The following is a 17,456-nucleotide window of genomic DNA, read 5'->3' on the forward strand; positions in this document are numbered from 1 at the left end:
TCAAGTAACATAGACAATTAATGCTTCTTTGTTCCTTACATTCACAGGGTGACATAAAAGGCTACCTGCATAGCCAACAGCAGGAGCAAAGCCCCCATGTTTCAGAGCTGCTTCAGAGGATGGCATGTGAGATTACTGCTGGACTCGCTCACCTACACAAGCACAGTTTTGTACACAGGTATACTTTTTTTTGTTAAACTCCATGTCACAGTACTCTTTTGAGATGATGATTCCTCAAAATAATGACGACTTTGTTTCCCTTTTTACAAAAAGTACATTTTGAGATTAGTCTTAAACAATTGGGTAACAGACCATTGAAGAAATATCAAACAATCTGCAGAAATGGGGGTCTGTCTTGAAATGTATCAGAAAGCATGGTGGAAAGAAACACGCCACTCAGCCCAGTATGTTGCGTTCTCTAGGTTTGTCTACAAATCCATGTACAGTGACTGTAGAATATTCCTCCTGTCTTGGCATCAAGGTTTTTTTGTTTTTTTAAGTAAAAAAGTCAAGTTAAGTACTTTAAGTCTGTTAATTGCTGTCAAACCGGGTGTGTAGGTAATGCATTGAGAGATCTTGATTGAAGAGTTATTAGTTTGACAAACCAGCTTAGTACTGCATTCTAAGACTCTTCTGTAACTCTTGGGTAATTTGGCATTATTAGATGCCCATGGACTGCCTTATGGATGTGGCCAACTTGACTTCTCTTACCTGAGCTAAAAGTTCTTGTAATTTATTTTTGGCAGGGTCGGGGGGGGAAGGTGAGGAACAAAATTTGTGAAGATGAATTGACAATGGCGATAGTTTGTTTAAAGTCTTTGTTCAGAGTACATGGTGAATAGGTGCAAGCAAACGCTTCACTGTTCTTTCATGTAAACTCTTTATATGTTGTTAGATTTGGGAACTAAGAAAAATTTTCTATCCAAGAAAACTATGCTGGAAAATGTTCCCTAATTTTGAATGTTTTTCTCCTACTGCACAGATGATTAGCCACTTGAATAGTGTGCTATAAATGTCTATTTAATGTTGATGGTTTAATGCTATATGTTCCATGGGTAATTATGTTGTCAACCTAGGTGTTGATCTGTGTCATTGGTACTAAACAAGGACAAGAGGTGTGAACCACAGAATTTAAAAAAAAAAAATCCGTAGTAAGTTCTTGTCTGCCAAAACTTACATCGACAAATATTAAAGCCTGGGCCTGGACCTGAAGTATTTGCTCTTCAACTAACCTTGTGTATTCAACATAATTGGAATAAGACACAGCCGATTAAATTACACTACTCCCATAAATGTTCTGACTCCCTGGCCACTACCGCCAAAATATGATGAGCACACAGTTTAATGCAACGGGTTAGTTTACATATGATTTATTAGGACACATTAAAGCAGGAGTTTTAGATTGGCATATATCTCTCCAATGTTAAATGGCATTTCTACTACCAGTTGATTGAGTTTTATGTCTTTGCGCAGTCAATGGTGGCTCTATTGCAACTTTTTCTAATCTATTGCAGCCTTTTTTCCAAACATTATTTTTACATTTTCAAAGGCATTTGGTAAACTATCTTTGTTGAAGCTTAAATTTTGCCTGAAATAGCCCATCGTGCATGATGTGCTCATTTATTTTAGCAATTAAAAGTCATGCCTGGTCTTAGAGGAGTTGGGATTTTTGTTTTAATAAAGTGCACAAATTAGGCATGTCTGCCAGGTTCTAATGTATCATGCTGTAGTGATCCAACCCTCTCCCCGAATGCACAGCCAGTCTCCCCCCCGCCCCCCCCCCATCCACCCACTTGTCACAGCGTTGATTACTTTGCCATCTGCTCCTGAAACCTGCAGCGGAAAGCCACCCTTCTCCTGGATGTTGGACCAACTGGGTTGCCATAACAAGTGTTCATTTCTGGCAACAATATCCTGCTGCTGTCTGAGTATGTGGAAAAGCTCCAGCATCAGTGATTTTGTTGCTGGTGGTGAATCAAAGCAGCTAAAAGTTATTGCTGTTCCCCTTTACGTTGATCAACTATTTTAAAGAATACACAGATGTATTCCAATTGATGTAGGAAATGTAGAAAAAGGCTATTCTACTTGATTAAAATGACACCCATTTGTTAGCCTCACAGTACAGATGGTTAAGTAATTTCACTGTAATTTGAGACCTCTTAATGTGTAGATTACTAAGTATTGCATTTACAAATACATAGAATTCTGTAATATGTAAGTATTCATTCAGCATATTTGTGGAACTGCATACACAAGGCACCCAGTTTGCATCAAGGTTTGTTTATAAGATTTGTATAATTTATTTAAAGGCTGTGTTTTTATTTAAATGTCAAGCTTTCGAGCAAGCAATGGCAGTTTGATGGATGGATGGATGCTGGTGAATGTTAGAACCCACTCTTGCTCCACTTGTGGGATGAGTACCTGGCCCAGACTGCTGGGAATGAAGTCCCATCTCTGCTGGCTGTAACACAAAGAAATAAGTATGGATCTGAATCATACTCTTAATGAGAATTAGCACACATGGCTCATTTGGTTGGTTACAAGTTGGCATTGAATCATAGAATGGCCATAGCACAGGTGGAGGCCATTCAACCTGTTGAGTTCTCTGCAACACTATGTTAGGTAGGCCCACTCTTGTCACCCTGCAGTTTTCTTTTCCTTCAGGCGCTTAGCCAATTTCCTTTCTTGAAAGCCGTGATTGAATCTGCCTCTACCACACTCGCAGGCAGAATATTCCAAATCCTAACCACTCTCTGCTTAAGATTTTTCCCTCGTGACCTTCATGTTCTTTGCCAGTCACTTCAAATCTGTGATCGGAACAGTTTATCTCTCTGCACTTTGTTTAGACTTACTCATGATTTCGAAATTTGACCAGTCATCCTGCATCAAAGGACAGAAAGAAGAACCTGCATTTATAAAGCACTTTATCACATCTCTCAAAATTCTGAAAGTACATCAGGTAATTCACTTTGACCTGCAATGACTGTTATGTCAGCAAACATGGTAGCCAGTTTACACACAATGCGAGACGAGTGACCGGTTAATCTGTTTTTGGTGGTGCCAATTAAAGGAGGAATATTGAACTGGCCATTAGATGAATCTAGTAGAAGGCCATTTAATCCATCATGCCACCATGGAGCGAATCAATTAGTCCCACTCCCTTACAATAAAACAGAAAATGCTGGATGCTCTCAGCAGGTCTGACAGCACCTGTGGAGCGAGAATAGAGCTAACATTTCGAGTCTGGAAGTCCCTTAATCAGAGTGGCCTGCACTCCTGTCAGACCCGACAAGGGGAGTCCCACTCCCTTGCTCTTTCAGTAGTCTTGCACCATTCTCCTTTTTCAAGAATATATCCAGTTCCCTTTCTGAATAGAGCCATGGGATCTTTAGCGTGCATTTGAACAGTGGGATAAGATGGTATCGCAGTTTAATGCCTAAACTGCTATCACTTTTAGCAAATGGGGTTTGACCAGTGCACTTTAAAACCTCCAGCAGTGCAACAACAACTTTTATCGAGCCTTTGATGTAAGGATGTGTCCCAAGGCACTTCACAGGAGAATTCTAAAACAAAGTATATGTGAACTATTGGGTCGGATGATTGGTCAAAAAGCTTGGTCAAAGAGTCAGGTTTTAAGAAGGGTCTTAAGGGAGGAAAGTAAGGTGGGAGAGGCGTAAGGAGGGAATTCCAATGTTGGAAACTGAAAGCGCACCCACCATTGGGGGAGCAATTATTGGGAATTCCGATAGCTTGGAGGAGATGGGGAGGGATAAAGCTACAGAGAGATTTGAAAACAAGGATAATAGTTTTAAAATCAAGCACTGGAGTGTCAGGCCAGATTATACAGTCGAGTCCTGGAGTAAGCCTCGGAACCAGTCATGTTCTAGCACATGATGTGGTTTTGCTGTCAGTTAAGTTAACCTACCATGAATACTTCGTATGTACAATGCGGGTATGAAGAAAATCATTTTGCAAGGCAGTGGTTTGATTTGATTTGATTAATTATTGTCACATGTATTAGCATACAGTGAAAAGTATTGTTTCTTGCACACTATACAGACAGGGCACACCGTTCATAGAGAAGGAAACGAGAAAGTGCAGAATGTAGTGTTACAGTCATAGCTAGCGTGTCCAGAGATCCAGGGCAAGATCTGGGGACCCGGGATCAAAACCCACCATGGCAGAAGGTGAAATTTGAATTCAATGAATATGTGGAATTTAAAATTGAATGATGACCATGCAATCTTTGCTGATTATCGTAAAAACCCATCTGGTTCACTAGTGTCCTTTAGAAAAGGAAATCTGCTGTCCTTACCTGGTCTGGCTGACATGTGACTCCAGACCCATAGCAATGTGGTTGACTCTAAAATGCCCCCTGAAAATGTATGACAGTTAGGGACGGGCAATAAATGCTGGCCCAGCCAGCAACGCTCACGTCCTGTAAATGAATGAAGAAAAAGATTTTACTAAGTGTGTGTTACACAATACATTGTCAAAATGCTCAAGTTTTAATTTGCAGTGGTCAGCCAGACCCTACTTGGAGTCGCATTTAATTCTGGTCTCTGAGCTCTATTTCCCATTGCAACGAATCTGTAATCCTGTCAGGGAGTCATTTCCTGATAGGAAGACATGGAAAAGCATACTTCAGCAGAGTAATGCACAATCGCAAGCTTTGTTGGTCAAATTTAATTAAAGTAAGTCATATCACGCTGCTAGATCTTAACATTGCAATTGCTTATCGGCTGTCTCTTGGGATCGAGGATGCTTGTTTTCACTCTTGATTTGATGAGTTCTGAAATGGCTGATAAGTTCAATGCATGCCCTGCTGACTCTACCAAACAAGGAGCAGGTGGTGGATTGAGTAGTTGGGTTGTTGGGAAATTTGTGCGTGCTCTCTCTCTCGCTTCAACTTTGCCTCTGCTCAACCCTGACAAAATGTCTCTATGTGTTTTCCATTTTGGTTGGTCACAAGCCAGTGTCTCCCATGAGTTGGTGGGCATATTTGACCACTTCAGGGATGCCTTGAGAACATCGCTAAAGTGTTTCCACTGTCCTAGAGTCCTGAGTTCAGAGTCGAGTAATTGCTTCAGGGCTCTGCTGTCAGGCATATGGATGACATCCCACCCAGTGAAGCTGGTTTTGTGTGATTAGCGCCATAATGTTGGCATTGTGGCTTGGGAGAGGACGCTGCTGTTGGACTGCCTTTCTTACTATCAGATATGGAGGATCTGGCTGGTGGTACTCCTGCAGTGCTTTGAGGTGCCTGTTGTAGGTTGTCCAAGCCCTTTAAGCATATGGGAGTGTGGCAATCACTGCTTCCTGGTAAACCAATCATTGGCCCTACCCTCTTCTCACTTGCTAGCTAACCTCTTGGTTCTCCCCGAGCGATGGAAGGTTGAGATGATGCTGACTGAAATGCTTCAGCCTACCCACAATTTAGGAGTTCTGCCGGTGTGTGAACTTCTGGATGTGAGGTATGAAGTATATTGGGAAATAGTAAAAGGATTTTCCTCTATCTATGGCCTGTTCTTTACATGTCCTAAGTGCTGGATGCTGAACACTGGTCACAAAATATACCAACTGATGTACACTGACGACCAGCATTACAATTGCCTGTTTCAGTTTGAGCATCAAAGCTGGTGGCAGAAGTAATAGCCTTGGGAAATGCAAACTTTGGAATCCCTCTAGATTTGGATTGAATTGATTGTTGTAATTCAGTAATTTTTTAAAAAAGTGCATATTGAAACGTGAAAAAATGTCGCCAATATTGTAGTGAACTCAGAATTTAATCGGAATTATAATGGTGCAATTTTAATTGAAATTTGCCATAGGAGAACTACAAATTGAGAACACTCCTAAAGGGATTTGTGTAAGGGTTCTAGAACAGACCAAATGTTTGTATGGTTCATTGAATAGGACTGATTTCTCTTTCAAATAGACACATATTAAAACAGCTGAATACTGGAATTCAAGCTGCCAGTTTTACACTATTATAGTAAACACTGCCATGTTCAATTCTGACCAATAAATATTTATTTGACAATATTGATGGATCATAAAGAATTACCATTTGGACAGGACAATCTTTAAAATGCTCCTTCTAGGCTACATCTTTGACTAAACGTTTGGTCATCTGATCTAATATCTCCTTCCGTGGCTCAGTATCCAATTTTGTTTTCTCTTTCGTGAAGCATCTTGGAACAATTTAGTGCAGTCAAGACACTATTAGAAATGTATGTTTTTGGTTTGACCACCTGGTTCTGTTCTTCAGTAAGGTTACTTGGAACTGAATTGCAACCTAGCTAATTTTGTCATTTCCATTGCAGTAATTTATTTAGGTTGTTAACACAAAAGCTTCTGAACTGTCGGGAAACTTCCTACTTGATGTACAAAAGACCTTGTAGATCAGTATCTTGTTTACAACATAATTGTAGCTTTTTTGAAAAGCAAAGTATTTCCAATTTTACCAGCTCTTGTTATTAGTGTGTTAGCGGTTGAAGTGTGAGAATTGAGTCTTCCCTCGTTATACACCTCTCACTTCTGCCACAAGATGGCAATGTAAACCGATCTGTACTTCAGTAGACATCAAACATTTATCAGTTATTATTAATGAAATATCTAAAGAAAACGCTGGATCCTGCTGTTCCATACAAAACTGAAGATGACTGATGCTGGAACCAGGAGGGTGTGCATGATCCTTCTAAAACACCAGATACAAGAGCCAGAATGTTGCAGGCAGTATGTGCGCAACTTAGTTATATATCCATGTGTGAATGAAATTCTCCCTTGTGGTAGGTGTGGGTCTGAGTCCCACACTGGTGGAAAGGCAGACTGGGAGCAAACGGTAAGATGAGAGATCAGGTTGTGTACCAGAGGGATCTTAATACGAAGCCCACAACCCTTGAGTTAATAAATAAAAAAAATAAGGTCTGATCATGGCTGAAATATAGAACTGAAAATATACGAGCTTATTCTTAAAAAGGTGTTCTTTTTTGAAAATTGCAGAAACTTAGAAATCTATTGCTCTCTCTTGCTCGTTTCTCACATTAAGTTAACAAAGGCTTGTGCGTTCTAGTCCCTTACATGGGCAGCCTTGATTGAGAACTCTCTAGGAACAAGTGGAAGCTGAGCATATCTCCACAGAGCAAGGGGTAAATTAGGAGGCACATCTGCTCAGGCTGCTCTCTGAATTAAACAACTTGCATTTTTATAACCTCTTTAATGTAGTAAAACATCCCAAGGAGTGTTATCAAACAAAACTGAGCCACACATAGAGATATTAGGACAGATGTCAAAACTCCTGCCTTTTGACTACACTGGGTAAGTTTTGGGACATTTCGAGGACATGAAAGACGCTACAGAAATTTAAGTTCCTTCTTTCTTGGTTTCTAAACACAAGTTTATTTTGACTGGAATGGCAGAATAAACAGTCAGATAACTTCTGATCAGTTCTGAGGCAATAATGTCATTCTGGCAGCAGCATTTATTGGAGCAGCATTGTAATTTTATGTATAACCTTGAAAAGGTTTTTTGTGATGCGCTGCACATCTACGTCGTTCTTTTACCATGTCTGAAGAAAGTATTAATCATCAAGAACCGTGTGCAATTCAAAATTATTGTCAGTATGCAGTTGTTCACTGGATCTACAACAAAGCATTTTTACTTCACCGCTAGTCTCCAGTAAGTTCACTCCACTGCAGTGATAATTTGATTCTCTGCATAAGTATTAGAGAGATACTAATCTTTCAAATGATCTTCCTGAAAAAAAAATTGCCGCTGTTCCTAATCGGTGGTGTTAGTGCGAAGATGGTTATTTTTATACTTTGTGTTCTTTGCATGGGTATTACTAAATAAATAACGTATAGATTTGTCCTGAATAATAGCTATTTTAAGATGTTCACTAATTCTCTGAAAACCACTCAGCCAAATTATTACGTTGATGCTCTGGATCCTGTCTGCTGAAGTCGGCATCCTTGGGGAATTGGTGATTTAATTTTTAGAAAAGCTGTTAGCAAATTCTTGTTAAGAGGTATGATCTATCTGGGGTGAAGCAAGGGACGAGAACCAATGATCCGTCCAGAGTGAAAAAGGGTGCTGCAATTTTATATTACGCACTATGCGCGACAATAACGTTTCCCATTAACCACCACCCACTTGGGAATCTTAAATATCTGTATTTTGTACCTTCTAATGAAGCTTGGTTAGTGTTCAGCAAAGCTAGTATTGGGATTCTTGAGAGTCAGACTGTGTCCAGTTCCATTATGAGGATAATTATTACACTGAGAAGCTATCGATTGAACATGCTCAACAGTTCTTACTGACATTTATTTCTCTTCTACTTCATTCCTTTTCCTCCCTTGTGCATTGCTCCTGCATCGATACCATTTCCTCCTCGTCAGTGACCTAGCACTACGGAACTGTTTTCTCACGACAGACTTGACTGTAAAAATCGGTGATTATGGGATAGGATTCAGCCGTTACAGGGTAAGCAGTTTGTTAATTTTTCAGATTATTTGCTAGTTATTTCAGTTCCACTCTGGATGTGTATCTCTTGATAGCGACAAGGCTTACTGTGGTTTTGGTCTAAATTCTGCATTGTTTATAGCATCAATCACTCCTTTTATTTATGTATAGCTGATTCAGCGAATCAAATTGAGTATGGATAAATGTATCAGCAAGTGGTGTTAAGTTACACTTGACTATATTGCAATGATTTGGTAAATATGCATTTGGAGATCGTCACAGAAAATTTCCACTTCACGGACAGCAGTGATGAATGCTGCACCTTTTCCTGGATGGCATTTTTAAACATAACCATTTTCCACTCAGTACATGTGTTTGCCTCTCAAAAATTATTAGTGGTATTGAACTTCCCCTGGACTCGATGCTGTTGCTATAATTGATGAGGTACTGTTGGTGTTAGATTAATGGTGTGATTGAAGATTCCTCTAGGGAGCTAGACTTTAATTTCCAGCCAAGGGTAGATAAAAATCATGTATCAGGTGACAAAAAAGGTCCCGTGTGATGAGCAAACTGTTTACTGTGGAGTGTGGTGCCTTTGGAATATTAACTAGCATCTAGCCTAATGTTAATAAAAATCCTCGAGACAAAAAAGTGCATTTACTACTTTACATCTGTGAAGTGTTTTAGCTCAAAAGTTATTACAGCGTGCAGTTACATCTTTAGATCTTAAGTGTGGTCCATAATAGCAGCCTCATCTGCATAAAATGATTCATAGGTTGCGGGGAGCAAAAAATATAAATAACATCTGACCAAATTTGTTCTCTGGTCCCTGCTATCTCATTCTCCTGAGTGGAGCAGGATGCATAGTGACTGAACTATATATATATATTTTAAATTCTCTGTTTTATGAAAAGAAAACATAATGTGTACTTGCATTTCTGGCTCATTCTCCAGTGTACAAATGTGCATTTGTTCATGAAAGTTGGTTTTCGTTAACGTATGATTTCTGTGACGTGAACTAGTGGGGTTAAATTTGCTGTGTGAAACACTTCTTTGTTTTTGACAATTGTTAGATACCTAAGGCAAGATTACTTACAATATGAAATGTGATGCAAATTATTTCACTGTAAAACAAATGGTGAAATTCCCTCCACCACCATCACCCTCCACCTGCAACCTTAGGTTCATTTTGATACCTGATTTCTATTGCAGCCCTACCTCCAAATTCTACCATTGTACAAACAAATCCACCATACCAGAATGTAGATCTGTGATTATGGTACTAGGAAAGCAACTCTGATGTGACAAATCTTAACTTTGAATTTGAGTAAATCTGGTCATTTGTGACTATCAGCTTAAAAAGTAGATTGAAAAAAAGATCACGACCCCCCCCCCCCCGGTGAAAAATTACTAATGGATATACCATAGAGTCCCCACAGTGCAGAAAGAGGCCATTCGGCCCATCAAGTCTGCACCGACTCTTCGAAAGAGCATCCCACCCTGCGCATCTTTGCACTATGGGAGGAAACCAGAACATCTGGAAGAAACCCACGCAGACACTGGGAGAACGTGCAAACTCCACACAGGCAGTCACCCAAGGCTGGAATCAAACCCATGTCCTTGGCGCTGTGAGGCAGCAGTGCTAACCACTGTGCCACTGATTCGCCACCTTTTCAGGCAACACTCCAGATCATCATGACTTGTTACATTATTTTTTCCTCATGTTGCCTCTGGTTCTTTTATCAATAATCTCCAATCTATGTCCTCTGGTCACTGATCACTCTTCCACTGGAAACAGTTCCTCCATGTTTACTCTTATCAAAACATTTCCTGATTTTGAGCAACCCTTTTAAATCTCCACTTATTTTTTTCTTTTTTTAAATCTAAAACTAGGAGGATTATATTGTAAGTAATGATGGTCAGTACATTCCTCTGCGATGGATTTCACCTGAGCTTGTGGGTGACGTCTATGGGAGCATGGTGGTAGCAGAACAGACGAGACGCAGCAATATCTGGTAAGCCTACACTGATTGCTCCTGATTTTGATGTGATCTATAATTGTTCCTTGTCCGCTGCATACAAAGGTTATTTTGTGCCACCCAAGCAGAAAAATCACTGTGTTGACAGCACATAGAAGGGCACGAGATGGCTGAGCCGGTCTTTGCCGTTTAATCATTCTTGTGGTTGCAGTACAAAATTCCATTTGAACAAAAACAAAACAATCTGGAAGCAAGAAGTCTGAAAAATAAAGCAAAATTATTGAAAGCCCTCAGCAGGTCAGTTAGCATCCTTGTAGGCAGAAAGAATTGTTCTTTCTATTCTGGGTCGACCTGAAACTTTAACTTTGTTTCTCTCCACTGATGGTGCCTGACCTGCTGCGTTTTTCCAGCATAACCAGTTTGTATGTTAGAACCTTTCATTTGTGTTCTCATAAAATGTTTTGAACAAAACATTATTGATTTATTTGAAAAAGCAAGTGGTGCAGCCCTAATGTGGCAGCTTGTGCTTTGTTTTGAGTGACGATAAAGTAACCCCTCTCTTCCTTTTTGCAGGTCATTGGGTGTTGTGTTGTGGGAGTTATTTGAGAGTGCCAACCAGCCTTACATGCACCTTTCCGACAAAGAGGTGCTAATCTTCGTTATAAAGGAACAGCAAATTAAACTCCCCAAGCCACGGCTGGAGTTGACTCACTCTGACAGATGGTAATTGCTTAGTTTTTATAGCTTTATATGTTTTTGTTGAAAAGTAATTCTCACTGTTTTACCTGTGTTAGTCATAGGGCTTATGTAGACAAGGCCCTGTTGCTAGGAGACAAAGATGCATGATACTTTATTTTGACGTAAAATGCCTGCATACATATTTTTGACTCTGCAAATTTATAAGTATATTAAACAGATCTATGCTTCAGAGTGAACCTGCGTCAATGTAATAAGATTGGAACTGCTATTACACCATTGTGCCCGCAGTAAGGTATTTGGTGGAAAAAGTCTCTGTTTAAAATGTAACCAGGCAGTGAGAAATGCAATATATTATTCGAGTTGGTGCTTGGAACTCGGTTTCTGGCAATTGCATGTTTAGATTGAAAGCTTGTTGTACAAAAGTGGTTCTGCATCATCGATGATCTCCTGTTTGTAGCTAATGTGATGCTTATAAATTTTACACTGGGGTTACAAGAATTAAGAAAATGTGGTTTCAATATGAATCGACACAAAATATTGCTTCCGTTTGTAGAGGTAATACTGTCCACGCGCTGTAAACTGTTTCAAATTGAACACATATAGCACATTTGTCGAGTGACGTAACAGTATAACATAAACAGTGTTGATTCATAAAAGTGTAAATAGTCAAGGGCTTGCATTGGAATTCTTGCATGTTAGTATCTATTGTGTCAGTGCACTGAGAGTTGTTGCCAACTTGAGAAATCAAGTTTGCGGTCAAACTGTGCCATACTGTCATCCGATTCACTGTGATCTCCATCCACCCACCCATGCTATCTCCATGGACAAACTGCCTAGAGTGGGGAAAAAAAGGACATTTATCTCTGACTTTCAAAAGCAATCAAACAATCCAGGAGACCACAATGACAAGAAGTCACATTCCCTGCAGTCGTCATCTACCTATGTATTTAGGGATGTCAACCTCACTTGAGCTCATCTAGTTCCCTTATGAATGTTTGGTGCCAGTTTGCACACACTGTATGAGCTGACAACTTGTTCTTTCTGGGACAAGGAATATCTTCTGATTTCTATTTACGTTCTATTGCTCATGTAAGTTATGTTCATGTTCCTTAGTCCTTCCAGTTTGCCTGAATCAAATAACTTATCCACATGAACAGAATCTAATTTTGCGTTGTTACCCAGGGTCTGTATTTCACCACCATGTGAGGTGCAGGCAGCTTTCAGCGGTATTAGAGATGCTGTATTCAACTTCACTGTCCGGGGAAATTGAGGCGGGAAAACTAACCAGACTTCCCACTTAAGGCCATCCTTCAGTGATCCCTACTGGAGTGTCTGCTTACAATAGATTTGTGTTTTCCTCATTCCCTTACCCTCCTGTCACACCTCACTGTTTAAATTCACAAACAATGATATAACTGTATGGGTGAGCCATGGGGAAATTGATGGCATCTTTGGAAGCAAGAGATGAACCAAAATGGGAGAAATACTAGCAGGAATATTTCAGTAGGTATTCCCCTTATATTTCTGCAGCAGACAAAACACAATTCTACCCAAGGAGTGATTAGAAAAATTGCTGTCCACAGACCCCTGCTAGAATAATTCAACCATAAGCTTCAGTTAAGACAGTAGTTTAATAAAATACCTTGCAGCATGAATATAATGCAATGGTCACTTCTCTAATAACTAAGAGCTGTCTTGCAGGTACGAAGTTCTGCAGTTCTGTTGGTTAGCTCCAGAAAAGAGACCAGCTGCCGAGGAGATCCACAGGCTGCTAACTTATCTCCGCATGCAAAGTCAAAAGGAATGTGAAGATGACTTTGAAATAAGATGGAATGCACTGAAGTCCAGCAATACCAATCGGCAAGCTATGGCAAATAATTCATCTTTTCCAATCCTGGAGCATTTTGTTGCTGAGCGACTGAACCAGGAAATGGATGATATCCTAACAGTTACTGAAACAAGTAAAGGATTAAATTTTGAGTATGTATGGGAGACTGCTAAGCTTGACCATTTTGAAGACCATGTGCAGGGAACTGATGGGGCAAAGGTAAACTACCAGAGCATCTTCTACCCCACATGTGCTTTTGAGAAAAGCGGTTTCTCAATAGTTCACACTCATTCAGATGATAAATTCACAAGAAAAGAGGCTGATGGAAGTCCACTTGCTGTATCGGGGATTGTTCCTGTATTCGATGCCCATTATCCGTCAGTTGGGAGTGAATATTATATACAGTTGGAGGAACAAGGTGAAACTAACTTGGACGCTGATGAAAATTCAGATTATCCTAACAAAGGAGCCCCTCTGGCCAAGGACCCCGAGTCCTTTGTTATCCTCAGAGATTCAGGGGATGAGTTGAATCCAGTTGTAGGTTTCTTGCCGCGCTACAGTCAAAAGTCTGAAGTAACTGAGGCAATGCTTGGTTCCTATACTTCTAGCTATACTGAAAGCCCTCGCCACAACAATATCTTTTATGATCATAGGTTAGGCGAAATGCCTTTTAACAAAGGATTTTTAAACACTGATGAAATCATAATGCTTGATCTCCCTGAACTTAGTGAGGCTAAAAGAAAAAGTGCATCTGGTCTAGTTTCAAGTAAAGAAACTCCCATGGAGTCCTTAATTCATCAACCTACACCACTTGACGTAAATACTTCCAGTCCCTTTTTGAAAGATACATTGGATACACTTTACACACACAGCATCAATAATCATGACAGTTTGGAATTCCTCCAGTCTGAGAAACTGTCTTCTAACTATCTTTTTCTTAAAGAAAATAAACTTTTACATGACTCCTCACCCAAAGGTGATGCCAGCAATGAAATGAAAATTGGACACTCTAGGAATAATTTTGCCACTTTATCGGACGTTGGTGTAGCCTCCGCATCACACGTCCCTGCTGACTGTGGAATGGACCTGGGGTTGACCATTCAAAGTAAGCAATTATACGGTTCTCAACAGCATGGATCTACGGGCAGTCTTACTAAAGAAGTTAGTTCACAGAGTGGATCTTTGCAGCCTCTGATAGAAAATAAACAGGGGCTCTGCGTTTTTTTAGATGAGGGTAAAACCACTTGTGAAGAACAGCAAGTTAACCAGGAGTTAGATGAAGGATGTATAATATACGATAGCTCAGGGTTAGGATGTGACACTACTGATGGCTGCACCTCCAAATGTAATATCACTTTGCCTCACGAACACTGCCAAGAGACTGCTCAGTGCAGTGAAAGTGCCGCTGCTAGCATGTGCAATAATGCCAAAAAGCATTTCCTTAAAGAAGACACAACCCCTGGAATGGCAGAAGAAAATTCAGCTGGCATCACCATACCAGAGTCATCAAAGCACATGGAAGTAGCAGATGTTGCTCTGACTCATAGTCCGTGTTCAATCACTCTGAATGAAGACAACTTAAAACAACTGGTGCAAGATGCCGTCAAAACGTCAGCTATACATTTGATGCCTGAGCCCATGTTGAAAACATTAGAAAATAGTCCCCTTGCTGAAGCCCCGAGTCTGTCTGAAAGCGAAGAATCACTGGCTTCAGTTCATTGTGTTTGTTCTCCAACAGAGTTTCAAAAAACATTAGACATTGTTCCTCTGTCTGAAGCCTCCAGTGAATCCAAAAATGTTGAACTGTTAATCTCCATTCCTTCAAGACACACTGCAGTCGGGGCTTTGAAAACACTGGAGACTAGAGATATACCTGAACCCTCATCCAATAGTTTTGCAAATACTGAATCTATGGTTTCTGTGCCTTCCTCAGATTTATCAAATCACATTAGCCCTGTGGAAGAAGATAGTGCATCTTTCTTGCATCTTAATTCAGAACAATCGTCAGAAACGCCAGGTTCTTTGGACTCCCTAGAGATGCACGGGGTGTTGGGAGCTTTAGAAACACAAAATACAGTTCCTCAGAAATTAAAGCCACCTCAGAAGCAACCTGACAGTGGCTATGAAACTGAAAATCTGGAATCACCAGAATGGACATCGCAGTGCTACAATGCAAACACGTCTCCCACCTCGACTGCCCCGGATGCTCCCAGCGCGGAGTTTCCTAACACTTTCCCCTCCAATCCACTCATTGTTGTATCCAAGGAGGATGCTCTCCCAGCAGTAGCTATCATTGATGGGGACGCTCCCAAAGAGGCCTCAAACATGTTAACTAATAATAGTCACCAGAATTCCCATAGAGACTCTGCTTATTTCTCAGATAATGATTCTGAACCAGATAAAAGAACCGACTGTGAGAATGTTGAGAGAAGTACTGAGGAAAGTGATCTTAAAAATGCTACTGGTTGTGAAATTAATCAGGTTGTTGCTGACCATAGTGACAAACTTGCAACACCGTTTGATTTCTGTGATGCACTGTCAAGTACTGCATCAGCTAAAAGCTTGAATTTTAAGAATAAGGAATCGCCGCATTTTGGCTCAGATCATGAAGGAGAATTTCCAAATAACTTTAAAACCAGAATTAATAGAGTGTCCAATGATGAAAATTCTGACGAGTGTTTGGATGACATGCGTGCAATTGCAACTGATGGGCCAGTATCCATGCCAGAGGTTTTGTTTAACCCCCCAGATTTCAGCACTCAGTTTTCTGAAAATATGAAGGAGGACTTTGGAATAGTTGTTGAGAAGGATATTAAGAAACCGTTATCGAAGGGTAATGAAGGAACTAGGCTGAAGGAACCCGATGTTGAAGGACGCTACCTTGGCAGGCTAGATACATCTGAATTTTTTGACCCATCTGAGGAACAAGATGGCATGGAAGCTGATGAAGAAGATGAAAACAGTGATGACTCGGAGGATGACTACAGAGGCTATTCCATTAATAGTCCCAGTTCAGACAGTGAAGATGATGCAGCACATCCAGTGCCAATAGTTGTGACCGAGAATGATGATGGAAAAGCTCTCAGGAGTTTGTTGAAAGACTCTGGACCCACTGATCTAGAAGCGGACCCAATAAAGAGACGAGTGAAGAAGGTGGTGTCGTTTTTTGATGATGTCACAGTCTTTCTGTTTGACCAGGTAAAATTATTACATTTATTTTTCCCTAATGGTTCTGTGACCAATAATGTATGAACATTCTTGAATTTACTTGTTAATTATAATTCCTATTAATGGTCGCAAGTGTTGCCCTTTTTAATTTAAAAAAAAACACAGTTGCACCTGAGACTATTTTTGAAAAACAAGTATTGAATGATTTCTTGGGAAGAAATTTATGACCTAATTCTGACCTGGAAAGGCTCCATCAGCTTGGAAAATAGCAAATGTAACTCTATTCAAACCAGGAGAGAAAGAAAAAGCAGGAAACTACAGGCCAGTTCTCTTAACATCTGTCATAGGGAAAATGTTGGAATCTATTAATAAGGAGGCTATAATGGAGAACTTGGAAAAATCTCAACGAAATCAGGCAGAGTCAGCATGGTTTGGTGAAAGGGGAATCACATTTGATTAATTTTATGGAGTTCTTTGAGGAAGCAATGTGAATGAACAGGAACCTGTGGATGTGGTGTACTTTGCTTTCCAGAAAACATTTGATAAGGTGTCACATCAAAGGTGACTACACAAAATAAGAACATGTGGTATGGAGGGTGACATATTAGCATGGATAGATGTTTGGTTACCTAACAGGGAGTAGGCATAAAGGGGTCATTTTTGGGTTGGCAGGATTTTTTAACAAGTGGAGTGCCATAGGGATTTTACTGAGGCCTCAACAATTTCCAATCTAATGACTTGGTCTGAATGTATAGTTGTTACATTTGCTAATGACATAAAGATAAGTAGGAAAGTAAATTGTGAAGAGAGCATATGGAGCCTGAAAAAGGGTATAAATATATAGGTTAGATGAGTGGGCAAAGATTTTACAGGTATAATGTATTACAGAGTGTAATGTGGAAAAATGTGAACTTGTCCACTTTGGCAGGAAAAATAGAAAAGCAACAAATTATTTAAATTGAGAGGGATTGCAGAACTCTGTGGTACAGAGGATCTTTCCTGATTCATGTACCAGAATAACAAAGTTTAGTATGCAGCCACAGCAATTGATTAGGAAGGCACATGGCATGTTGTCATTTATTGCAAGGGGGATGGAATATAAAAGTAGGGATGTATTGCTATAAGAACTAGGAGCAGGAGTAGACCACTTGGCCCCTCGAGCCTGCTCCGCCATTCAATAAGATCATGGCTGATCTTTTTGTGGACACTTACCCACCCGCTCACCATAACCCTTAATTTCTTTACTGTTCAAAAATTTATCTATCCTTGCCTTAAAAACATTCAATGAGGTAGCCTCAACTGCTTCACTGGGCAGGGAA

General features: G+C 40.1%; 1 protein-coding gene across 2 annotated transcripts in view; it reads left to right on the top strand.

Annotated features, from left to right (window-relative positions):
* lmtk2 (lemur tyrosine kinase 2) overlaps positions 1–17,456 on the top strand; it is a 119,736-nt gene that overhangs the window by 89,138 nt on the left and 13,142 nt on the right. For both annotated transcript variants that reach the window (XM_078240618.1, XM_078240617.1), the window contains exons 7-11: positions 48–178; positions 8,400–8,484; positions 10,357–10,478; positions 11,016–11,165; positions 12,843–16,167. In XM_078240618.1, the coding sequence (XP_078096744.1) occupies positions 120–178; positions 8,400–8,484; positions 10,357–10,478; positions 11,016–11,165; positions 12,843–16,167 (3,741 nt within the window). In that variant the 5' untranslated portion in view covers positions 48–119. The remainder of the gene's footprint in view (positions 1–47; positions 179–8,399; positions 8,485–10,356; positions 10,479–11,015; positions 11,166–12,842; positions 16,168–17,456) is intronic.

The sequence above is a fragment of the Mustelus asterias genome, chromosome 23 (assembly GCF_964213995.1).
Source record: "Mustelus asterias chromosome 23, sMusAst1.hap1.1, whole genome shotgun sequence".
In the NCBI taxonomy this organism is placed as follows: Eukaryota; Metazoa; Chordata; class Chondrichthyes; order Carcharhiniformes; family Triakidae; genus Mustelus; species Mustelus asterias.